General features: G+C 39.7%; 1 protein-coding gene across 2 annotated transcripts in view; it reads right to left on the reverse strand.

The window, feature by feature from the left end:
• Positions 1–4,086: 4,086 nt before the first annotated feature.
• Dstn (destrin, actin depolymerizing factor) overlaps positions 4,087–12,505 on the reverse strand; it is a 32,837-nt gene continuing 24,418 nt past the window's right edge. Inside the window, exons 2-5 of one of the 2 annotated variants that reach the window (XR_003301857.2) lie at positions 9,809–10,116; positions 7,649–7,725; positions 6,977–7,090; positions 5,231–5,319 (exon numbers count right to left, since the gene is read on the reverse strand). Coding sequence is in view for 1 of the 2 variants with exons in the window: in XM_026400714.2 (XP_026256499.1) it covers positions 5,210–5,319; positions 7,649–7,725; positions 9,809–10,116 (495 nt within the window). In the remaining variant the exon portion in view is untranslated. Of the gene's footprint in view, positions 5,320–6,976; positions 7,091–7,648; positions 7,726–9,808; positions 10,117–12,505 lie in introns of both variants that reach the window. The other variant, XM_026400714.2, reaches the window with a different exon arrangement.

The raw sequence follows: 12,505 nt of genomic DNA on the forward strand, positions 1-12,505 counted from the left end.
TGCTATTCCACATTCATCTCCCTGCCCTGCCGAGTCTCCAAATCCTTTGGAGAGTCTTAATTGGCAAAACTTGGCTAGGGGATGTTGGGCACTTAAGATGGCAGATCCTACAAGACAGGGTTGTTTTCACACTTCTGGGATCTGTATCTCAGCCCCCCTTGAGTGGTGGATATGATTCCAGTGGCTGTCCCAGGAACCTAGGGAGGTGTAAAGCTGGTAGATGTGTCCTTTTGCCTTTTTATTCAGCAACCCCACCCCCACCCCATCCCAGCACCTGTGTGTGAACCACTTGAATGTTAATGGCTAAATTGGAGACAAGGTGCTGGAAAATCCCGGGCAGTCTCCCTGGAGAAGTGGGCTTAAGCTGGAGTTTGCAAGAGGGTTCCCTCAGGGGACAGTGGGTGCAGAGGGGAAGGTGAGGCTGAAAAGTCATTAAGACCAAGGGGTTTGGACTAGACAGGACAGTAGAAGCCACTAAGGGTTTTTAAGCAGGTGTAGGGGGATACTCCTGTTCTAGGATTCTATGGAGGAAGGTGATGTGGAGGGGCACCCCACAGGTCTTGAAATACTGACCAGGAGAATGAGGAAGCAAATGACAAGAACACCTAATGCCCACTCATACCCAACTCACAGCACCTGGTCTTCAATGAAGTGAACCAGAGCCCATGGAAATGATGGTACTCACCTGGCAAGCTGCAGGGCTGGTTCCAAACCACTTCTTACACCCCCCAGTGCATCGGCACTCTGAATGGGCCACAGGTGTTTTCTAAGGATGCAAAACCCCACTAATAGCTGTGGCCCTATACGTGTGTGGTGCCCCAAATTGCATCTGCATCTGCTGTGTGCACTATGCATCTGAAGCAAGGCTCAGAGCCAGAGGAAAGTCTCTGGGTGAGGGAGAGCAGGGACACTAGCAAGATGATGGTGATGGACAGGAGGGGTGGAGACTGCTTGAGCAGCCACCTGACCAATATCCTCCACAAATGCCTCATCATTGTGCTTTCCTCAGGTTTGGGTCTATGCTCAGAGACCAAAAGAAATGCATTGTTTTTCTTGCCCCTTTCAAACCCATCCAATCCACTCAACAAGATCTAACCTTTGAATTATAGTTAGCATTAAGCTGGAATTTTCCAAAGGAGTAGAGGGAAGCAGATCTGAATTTCTATCCTAGTTTTGCCAGGCAGAAGTCTAACCCCACACAGGTGGCCTTATTTAGGTCACTGGTTTGGGGCCCTGGTGAGTAGGTGTGGTACAGACCACACCTGTGCCCTATACCAGGACTCCCACTCAATTGCCATTATGAACCTGGGAGCCTGCATTTCCAATAAACTCCTCTCCACCCCATTACACTGCACAAATGAAGAGCTTCCACACTGGGTAGATGCCTTCAAAGGCACTGGAATGAGGGCTACTCATTTTTAGTAGAGGAAAGAGGAGAACTCAGGGAAAAATTGCTGGGGTTATCAAGCCACCTTGGGTTCAAAGAGGCAATGGCTTCTGGTCATGGCCCTACCCCCTTGTCAGACACTGTGTCCACCTGTGTGAAAGGAGACAAGACAAAGGGAGTGCATAGTGTGGGCCCAGCTGGCCTGGGGAGTTCAGGAAAGTGCCACTTACGGGGACCTTCCTACTGCAGCTCAAACTCAGGGGACCTCACCTACCCCAGTAGTGGCATTTCAAAGGCCAGCAGAGGGAGCCCAAGTGTGCCTTGCCTTAGCTGGGCCAGGTCACCCAGCTATTCATGGGCAAGGTTCCACCACCATGCTGAAGGCAGAAGAAAAGTGCTCAGGAGGACACCTGAGGCGCAGCCCCTGGCAGACTGCTTGCAAAACAGTGTCACGACTGCCAACATGCTCCCTGTGTTCTTCCAGTATTAGCATGGTACAGATCCTTATGAGGGCCCGGCTCACAGGGCTGGCCATTTGAAGATCCCTGTCCTGCTAAACTAGAAATGTAGGAGTTTTCAGGCAGCAATGGAGAACTAGCTTTTGTAGTCCTTTGGGATGAAGCTGTTAACTGTGAAAGCAGGAATCTAACAGAGGAAGCATGGCTCTCCCTGGGCTGGTTCTTAGGGCCATGGCCTGGACTTATGCTGCTGCTACCCTTTCTTCCAGTACCAGAGCTGGAGGGTGCAGAATAAAAACATCCAGCCGAAATCCTTCCCTTCAGAGTGCAGACATCCCAGAGTCACATGGTTCATAAACTGTTCCACCAGACCTGGAAACCCCATCACACAGACCACTGCTCTTTGATGATGTTAATCTGGTCATCTTCCGAATGACACTGAAACGCAAAGGCACCAGGATGCCTGGCCTGTAAGGCAGCACCTAACGCACCTGGAGGAGGAAGCGGTGTGGTAAAGACAGGGAGAGTAGGGACATCAGCAAGGCATTGGTGTTGGACTGGAGGGGCAAGGACAGCCTTAGAAGCTACTTGACCAGCACCCTCCAAATGCCTCCTCATTGAGCTTCCTTCAGGTTTGGATCTACACTGAGACCAAAAGAAATGATTGTTTTTTTCCCTCTTTTGAATCTCATCCAATGCGTGAACAAGATCTAACCTTTGAATTCCAGTGAGCATCAAACTGGAATTTTCATTAGTGGGAATGAGGAGATCCGAGTTTGTCCCAGTTCTGCCACTTGAGTTGAGAGATGTAATTAGGCAAGTTACCTCTGGGCTGGCTACTGAAGGACTGGCTAGAGGCCCTGAAAGTCCCTTCCCAGATTCCCTTCTGGGAGAACCCTGGCCAGCCAAATATAGTCACTCAGCTTGAGGTACTCCTGTAGTACAACTTACGTCCCCTCTCCTAGTCTAGAGCCTGTTACTGTATTTCAGAAGTGCCCCAAATCATAAGAAATTGGCGTGTCTTTGGGCAAATCCAGTCTCCCATGTTCCAAAGAGCAACAAGCCTGTCAAGAAACAGAAACTGTGTCCACTCTCAACAGTAGTTCTACAAAAAGGAGGCCACTAGACTAAACCTGATTCTATTACCCAAGTCACTGGGCTTTTTCTTTGAGTACTCTTCTCTGAAATAACAAACATCACAGCTAAGGAAGGTCTGGCTGGATTCTGTGGCACTGGCTTTACCTGCTCTTTCTCAGGGCCTAAGAGTAACTACAAAAGGAACCCTAAGTCTTCCACAATCATTTTTGTAATGTGTTGACCCCTGTGAAGATACAAGTGTATTTTCTGGAAAAGGAATACACTTGCAGCTTTGTTTCTGACTAGTGTCAGCTGAAGTTTAAACCCTGACTTTACAAAGAAGCACCTGTCCCAACCTCAGACTTTTCACAGGTGCAGTGGCACACACCTATAATCCCAGCAGCTCAGGAGGCCGAGGCAGGGGGATTGTGAGTTCAAAGCCAGCATCAGCAAAAGCAAAGTGCTAACCAACTCAATGAGATCCTGACTCTAAATAAAATACAAAATAGGGCTGGGGATGTGGCTCAGTGATCAAGTACCCAACATAACAGGATCTAGAGACATAAGTAACTGTTAACATCTTCCCCATTTCTGGAATAAGAGAGGAATGCTCACAGACATTTATACTACAGATGTGCATATTGCTTGCAATTGTTCCCAGGCATGTATGTCTCTTTGTCTCTTTCATATGCACATACACCCATGTGCCTGTAGGTCGCAGCAAGAATGAGTGATCAAAGCAGAGCCTGGATCACATTCCTGGCTCCACCCACAGAACTGATTCTGGACAGGGGCAGCCTTGGGCTGGCAGCACTTCTTTGGGGGGACTGTGACTAATGCTTCGAAGTAGAGAAAACCAGAAATTCAGGATGAAAGAATGATAAGCAGCCAGCACTATTTTCTCGATTCTCTGGAAAAGATTCTTTGGAAAGAGATATTCAAATGAAAGCACAATAACCTTTTTTTTTTGCCTCCCCAAAGCCTGGCCTTTGGATGACGATTTGGAATTAGAAAAAGATTCCCAATTTTTACACCAACTTTCTCATTCAATCTGAGGAGGAAGTGCTGTGATTTTAACTGTCAGAAATAAAAACCTTGATGACTTATCGCATATGGAAAAAAAATACTTCATCCCAATTCACACAAGAATAATTACACAAGAAGTAAGTTAAAAATGCTTCCTTTATTACATAAGCCAGTAACTGCTACTTCTAAGTTCAACTGTGCATCTCTACATTTTTCAAAGTGTCATGCCTGTGATGTTAATGACAATCACTTCCAAGTGTCATTGGGTGGTGGCTCCCTATGAGTTTCATCCATGGTACCTGCACCCCACTCCACACAGTCAACAAACTGCTCTAGGAAATTTGTTCTCCCAGGTTCCAGAGGAAACATATTCAGTGTTCTTCTACATCTTATTGAATCAGATGCAGCAAAGCTCTGAAGGAAACATACTGCAGGTGTCCTAGCTTATCAATATACTGTTTTATCATTTTCATGAACAAAGCAGATTACAATGGAGCCCTAATTTGCATTATAATTTGTTGTTGGGAGACAATGTACCTTCTCCAGAAGACATACCATGATTTCCAAGATGCAAGGTCACTCTCAAAACAGTATCCCAACTAGTGGGCTGCAAGTTCACCTCAGGTACAAGGAAGGGCTGCTTCCTCTTTTTCAATGATGTGATTGAAACAGTGCTTTGCAAGATCAGCGTGAATTACACGTGGACAATTTGATAGTTTCCATTACACATTAAGTAGAATTAAAAGACTGCCTTAGTCTTACTGTTAATTAGTGTATTAGTGTTATCACATGTTAAAGCAAAAATTATATCCCATTATTCTGTTTAAGTCAAGGAAGAATAGAGAATTAAAAATAATTTGGGGCCAAAATGATAATCAAATTATCACCAATTCTCTAACCAAAAAACCCCAAAGTAACTGCTAAGGTTAACAAACATACAATAATTCTCTTCACATGGCTTTGTACTGTTTTGTGAAATGCATTATTAAAATTCCTGAGCTTACGAAAATCTTTAAAAGTCAACTCATTAAAACAGGCATTTGGCCAATAAAAATTTAATTTCATACCAATAAGCCTTTTAGATTCTAAATTTATTTAGGGCTGTGTTTGCACATGTTTATAGAATATTTTGTTTACTCTAAAAGATGACAAAACAGCTCCCCCTCAGTGAGACCCTGGCCTAAATATATTTACTTTCCTTATATAGCAAGAGGATAACATTGAACATGGAAGCTTTCAATTTGTGGCACTGAATGATCATCTACACAGGGCATCCTTCAAAAGCTACAATTAAGGATCCACCTAGCTTTTCAGCAATACAAGCCCGATTGAGGTCTTCTGGCCCATTTGCTTGACATTCATGTTTTATGCCTAGAGAAGAAAAACAATTCTATTTAGAATAACATCAGCAGCTTACTTTATTTTTTATATTTCTTAGTTGTAGTTGGACACAATACCTTTGTTTTATTTATTTTTATGTGGTGCTGAGGATCAAACCCAGGGCCTCGAACGCGCTAGGGGAGTGCTCTCCCGCTGAGCCACAACCCCAGCCTCAGCAGCTTAATTATTTATCTAATATGGCAAACCATTTTTAAAGACCACTTCTAATATGGATAAACTGTGGTATTTAAAAACCACATAATACTATAATGAGAAGAAATAAGTAACCACATGCATCAAAATGGATGATGTTGACTGAAAAAAGCCAGAACAACAAGCATATATTCTGCATGGTTCTATTTGAATAACATACAAAATCAGCCCGAGCTAACTCTGGCTGTTAGAAGCAACCCTGTGGAGGCAGGGGTAGGAGGTTAGTGTTATAAACAGAAGTCCTCAAGGGGGGCTTCTGAGGTGCTGATATTAAATAAAAAACAACATTATGTTCAGTCTATAAGAATCCATGGAATTCTACAATAATTTATGATGCATATTTTTCTACAGATATATTATACGTCACTTTAAAAAAAAGGCAGGGCAAGTAATAAAGTTTTTTCTTAATTTCTAAAATATACATAAAAATAAGAATTATATGTTTTGATTGCACAGTTGATTTCAGCAACTGTACTGAAGTGAGAAAATTACCAATAACATCACTTTTGCTACAGAAAACAGCTAGCTCTCTAGTGGTATTATACTACATAAGAAATCTACTGCAATGAAAACTATGTAAAACGTGGTGCTGATGGCTTTCTTAGAAAAATTACATCACCCTACTACAGAACAAGCTCAATTACAAAATTGCATACAGTGGTTTCTCTGTAAAGAGAGCTACTACATTTTAAATAGCTGCACTATTATTCCATCATTTCAAGACCATTTTCAAGCAAGTTGGCTTATGGGCCACACAGGACTGATCTGAAAAAGCCAGTGACAGTTTCACTAGAAGAAATTACAATTGTTAAGTATGACCAATGTAAACCAATTGGTTCCCACTGCTACAAAGATGACTGTCATTTACTATCAACAAATTAAGTCCACACAGCAATTCCTTTCAATGAAAAAAAAATACAAAATAAGGACCATGAGGAACCCATGCTGACTGTTTTTTGGTTTCACTGTAGAAGTATTAAAGCCAAGGAGTCGTTAGAAGAGGCCAGTTAACAGACTAGTGAACATGCTTCTGGGACACCCCAACATCAAGCCAAATGCATGAAGAACTTGACAAGGCACGAAATATGCAACAGCAGGGTTCCAGAAAGGAAGTAAAAATTTTGTTTTTTAACTAAGTAAAACATATTAGGGCAAACCTGTTCTACTGCAAGTTTGTAAGAACCAATCACAGAAAAACAAATAAAACCAATACTGGGCAAGCCCTCGAGACCTTGACTCACTCAGTTGTTTAGAGATAGCTACGGCAGGGAGGTGGCAAGGCAAACACTCAGACCAAGGCTCCCAGTCTAGAACTGAGGGAATCAAGGCCCATGGAAGTGAGGCAGTTCTGCCCATGGTTACAAAGCAGTTAGACAACAAGCTTAGCTCTCCGTGCAGGCCTCTGGCCACATGCTCCATGCTCTGTCCACCATACCAACACTTCCTCCTGGCTGAAATCTGGCCAGGCCATCTCTTCCGGACCCAAATCACCCAGTGGCCAGTGGCAAGTCAAATATACCTGGCCAGCTCATGGAGTGAGTGTACTTTCCTTTGGACACAGATGAATTAATTACTTAAAATCATACCATTTGATAGTAAAGTCAGAGATAAATGCATTCTTCACATCTATGAACATTTCCTTTTGCTAATTTATTGTATCAACTACATTCATAGGCAATAGCAAACTATATTAAGTATGACCAATGTAAATCAATTAATTCCCACTTGCTGCATGAGAAACCAGTCTGTAGAGCTGGGGATGTAGCTCAGTGATAGAGTGATTGCCCACTGTGCATCAGGCCATGGGCTCAATCCCCAGCAAAACAAAACCTTTAAAAGCAGCCTGAACAAATAATATACAGACAATGTTGGAAGAATGGAGTTATTAACATGGACCCTGGAGTCTCAATGGACCAGTCCAAAGCAAAAGTCCCTCTGAGAGCCAGGTTTCAGCCTATTTTTTTTTTCCCCTTAAAACAAGCAAAGGTCTCCCCCAACTTTGTGCCTAAAGCTATCCAAAGAAAATGAGGTGTTTCTTAGAAAAGTTGCATCCCTATTCTGGGAGAAAGTCTTATCTTTAATATCTAGAGGTAAAGCTAGTCCATACCTTGAAATTTCTTTTTGATTGCATCCTTGGAGCTCGCATAGATCATTTTACTTTTCAGAGGCGCTAATTCTGGTGCCCTAGACAGAAAGATGCCAAAAATGAAAAATTGGATTTAGAGAAAGTATAGCTTACATTTATTAATCTGCATCTGTGATGGGATGAAGGGCCTAAAATCTCCTAAAGAATTTTTCTATTTCTCCACCTCTTCAGAGCATAACTGTTAGAAATATAGGCATATGGAAAAGCATTCAAGTTGACCAGAGTTAAGAAAAATAGAGAGGCTCTGGTAGAAAAAAAGAATCACTGATTTAGAATTAAACTAATGAGGAAGCCAGATACAGTGATAGACACCTGTAATCCCAGCTACACAGGAGGCTGAGGCATGAGGATAACACTTCAGGTTCAAGGACAGCCTCAACCACTTAGCAAGATCCTCAGGAACTTAGCAAGACTGTCTCAAAATAGACAATAAAAAGGGTAGAGATGAGCTAGGTGTAGAGCACATGCTTACAATCCCAGTGACTTGGGAGACTGAGGCAGGAGGATAACAGGTTCAAGGCCACCTCAGCAACTTAGCAAGACTCTACTTCAAAAGAAAAAATAAAGGACTAGGGATGTAGCTCCATGATAGGTACCTCTAGATTCAATCCCCAGTACCCCCACATACACACACACAAAAGAATCATATTAATGTTACCATAATAAAAGAACCAACACTGGGTAATGATATATAACCCAAATTGTTTTCTTTAAAATATTTTTTTCATGTTTTATAACAAAGGCTTGAGTTTAGGCAAATACTCATATAAGATTTTGACAGGTTTTCTTTTTCTTCTTTTTTTTTTGAGAGAGAGAGAGAGAGAAAAAAAAATCTTTTTTTGTAGATGGACACAACACAATGCCTTTATTTTTATGTGGTGCTGAGAATCAAACCCGGGTCGCGCCCATGCTAGGTAAACGCTCTGCGGCTGAGCCACAATCTCAGCCCCTTGACAGGTTTTCTAACGAAAAAAGTTTCAAAATACATAGAAGTACAGAGAAAAACCTGTAAGTCAAGTATCTGCCACCCAGAGTTTTAAAATGCTAGCATTTTGGCATTTGTGCTTCAGACTGCTTTCTTAAAGAAATAAATTATAAATTGAGTACAAATGTCCTTCTTAACTCTCCTCATTCTTTCATTTATATCTATTCCGATGGCAGATTCTGACTACATAGCTATTAGTTTTCCATTTTAGTCTAGCATAATACATGTTCAATTACCAAACTGGGGATCAGCCCTGAGTTTTGATAACTCTCTTAAAAAAAATTAAATCTGCACATGTAATCTCAAGATTCAATATGGAGCTTTCAAAGACTTCTTTTAAATTAATGGCTAGTCAGTAATAAATGTCTTATTTGTCAATATTAGCATTATTCTTGTATTTCCCAAATTTTAGTGCCTTCCTCCTCATGAATGCAAGCATATGGAAGAAGCTGAGTATGCTTTACAACGCTTTCTTTACCAGCAACATTGAAAAACAACAGAAATATCAATAATGGGCAGGTAAACCTCATCATCCTCAGACTGTTCATACATAAATGCCCCCCTTCTGTCTCTATCACCAAGCCTCAGGCCTGGCTCTATATCACACTACCAAAATACCAAAAAGAGTATTGCAAAATACTTTTGAGCCATTACACAATTCCACTCAGCTGCCATATTTTAGGACACATAATCATCAGCACTGGGTGTGGCCCTTATCAACCATACCCAGTGTAACTCAGTGGTAGAGAGCCCCTGGGTTCAATCCTTAGTACCAAACAAAACAAAACAAGTGGGAGGCTGATTCTTAGCATGGCATGTTGGTTGAAGAAATAAAAGAAAATTTTATCTTATAAAGCAGTGAGTTTAGAGGATCCATAGAAACCTGTTTCCTGCCCTTTCCCACTCCCCAAAAATGTCAATTAGAAGTAGACAAAACTAGGTTAAATTTTAGTTTTGGTTCTAAAAACATCAATTCAGCTAAGACCTTATGAAATCTTATAAACAAAAATTAAATGATCATGACTACAAACAGCTTGATTAAAAATTTCTTTGGTTCCAGAATTGGTTCTTTAAGTGCTCACAGTAAGAGACCAGCTCTGAGATTTAGAGAGACTCCATATTTCTAACATGCTTACCACAAAAAAAACATCAATTCTTCTTTTCTGGATTCCTTGGTTTCAAAGCTTGCATCATACAAAGCATAACGACAATCTTTTTCAGGAAGCATTCCCACAAAATGCTTGAAAGGATCGGTTATGGTAACACCAACATCTCCAACCAAGATCTCTTTGCCTTCTTCAACAATGATGCACTTTTTGTCTGCACTGAGACAAAAAATGACAGCCTTCTTTCTTTTCTTGATTTCTTCTGGTGTGGAGCACTTCCGAACTTTCATGTCATAAAAAATGCGACATACTTCATCAGCCACTTGCACTCCTGAGGCCTATGATGACAAATGAGAAAGAGCCTTGCAATTTTTATTATGCCAAATGTAGACTGAAATATTCTTACATCTTTTAAATTATATTTATCATCTAATAAAAAAAACCCCAAGAGTTACTACTGATTTCAGACATCAAACTTTATTTAAAGCTTACATATATTACAGAAGCCATTCATCACCATTACATGAAATATAAGGAGATTTCACCCATAGCATCCTCTCCTCGCTTGAAATCTAAAAGTAAATATTTCTTAAACTGCTGGATTCTATTATTCTCATACATGTTTCTTAAAACCTTGACTGGGAGCTGATCATTTCCCAGTTTGCATATTAGTAACACCTAAAATTTCTTTCATAATGCAGAGCAGATGGTTAGAGCTGCTGGGCTGGAAAAACTCCATTCCTATAGCCCCTCTTTCTCTAACAAAATAACAATTATTTAAAGGTCTTTGCTGCACTCACATTTCAAATTTATGTGATCAACATTCAGAAACATATTAATCACTTGCTATTAATATTTCTCTTAGAAAATCTCTAAGTTCTAAGAACAGAATAGATGAATACTTATTGCTAATAACAAAGACAACAGCTTTAACTTGGTTCTACATTGGCCAAAAACATAACCTTTTATCATGTTATATTTGCTATTTTGGAATGAAGAACAGTTAAACAAAATCTTAAACCAGTTCTTAATTCTTGCATGTTCTTTAAGAAATGTGATATTTATATTAACTTTATCCATAATTTTTATGCCTCATTAATTACTTTGGTTCATATGTCAGCTTTACTAAAGCAAGAACTACGGAGTCACAAATTTAACAGAGTTTAAACACTAAAAGATGAAAAATATTGATACCCCAAAATTTATAAAGTAAAGAAACAAAGATGCATGAAAAAAGACGAGGTAACCTAGAGATTTGCAACTCATATAAGCAATACATATTTAGAATATATAAAGAAATAAATTCAACAATAAAAAAGAAAAATAATCCAATCAACAAATGATCAAGGGATCTTAAGAGGCATTTCTACAAAGAAGATGCTATACAAATATACCTAATAAATATAGGAAAAACTACTTAATATCAGTAGTCATTAGGGTACAATAAGATTCCACCTCACCCCATTTAGAATGGCTATTACCAGAACAAAATATAAATGCTGGCAAGCATGTTGGTAGAAATGTAAATTAGTACAGCTACTATAGAAAACAGTATGGAGGTTCTTCAAAACAGTAAAAGTATAACTATCATATTATCCAGTTATCCCTCTCCTAGTTATGTGTATATATCTATGGGAAATGAAGTCAGCATACAAAAGAGATACTTGCATGCTCATGTTTATTAACACACTATTCACAATAGCTAAGATATGGAATCAGTCTAGCTGCCCCTGAACATATGAATGGCTAAAGAAAATAAGATATATACAATATATAATAATATATACACAATGGAATATTATTCAGCCACAGAATGAAATCTAGTCATCTGCAGCAAAATGGGTGGAATTGGAAGATATGTTAAGAGAAACATGTTAAGACATCATGTTCAGCCAGTCACAGAGAGACAAGTATTGCATATTTCTTTCATATGTGGAAATTTGGAAAAAAAAATCTGAGACGCTGGGTTGTGGCTCAGAAGTAGAGTGCTCACCTAGCATGTGTGAGGCATTGGATTCGATCCTCAGCACCACACAAAAATAAAATATTGTGTCCACCTATAACTAAAAAATATTTTTTAAAAAGATCTGAAAGTGGAATTATCAGGAATTAGGAAAGTAGGGAAGGAGAAAGGAGAGAGAGGTTAGAAGGAAGGATGGATGGACATGATCAGTGCATGATGCATGCATGTGTGGAAATATCACCGTGAATCCCATTAATTTGAGCAATTAATGTGCTACTAATTATAATAAAACATACTGTCATCCATAAAAAAGGGAACACAAATCAAAAGTACAAAGAAATTCCACTTCATATCTATTAGGATGGCTTTAAAGAAAAAAAAAGGGACAAGTGTTAGGCTGTGGGGAATTTGTAACTCTTATACACTACAACAGAATTATAAAATGGGGCAGGCACTTGGACAGTTTTGCAGTTTCTTAAAAAGTTAAACATGGAATAACATACCACCTAAGAATTCTACTCCTAGGTATATACACAAGAGAAATGAAAACTTGCCCATAAAATTGTACACAAATATTCACAGCATCATTACTCATAAGGCCAAAAAAGAAAATACTACTAATGTTCATCAAGTGATAGATTTTTTTTAAATGAACATTTATCACTTGATGAACATTAGTATTATTTTCATTTTTGGTCTTATGAGTAATGATGCTGTGAATATTTGTGTACATCCACACAATGAAATAAAAATGAAGAAATGGA

This window comes from Urocitellus parryii, chromosome 6, assembly GCF_045843805.1.
Source record: "Urocitellus parryii isolate mUroPar1 chromosome 6, mUroPar1.hap1, whole genome shotgun sequence".
In the NCBI taxonomy this organism is placed as follows: Eukaryota; Metazoa; Chordata; class Mammalia; order Rodentia; family Sciuridae; genus Urocitellus; species Urocitellus parryii.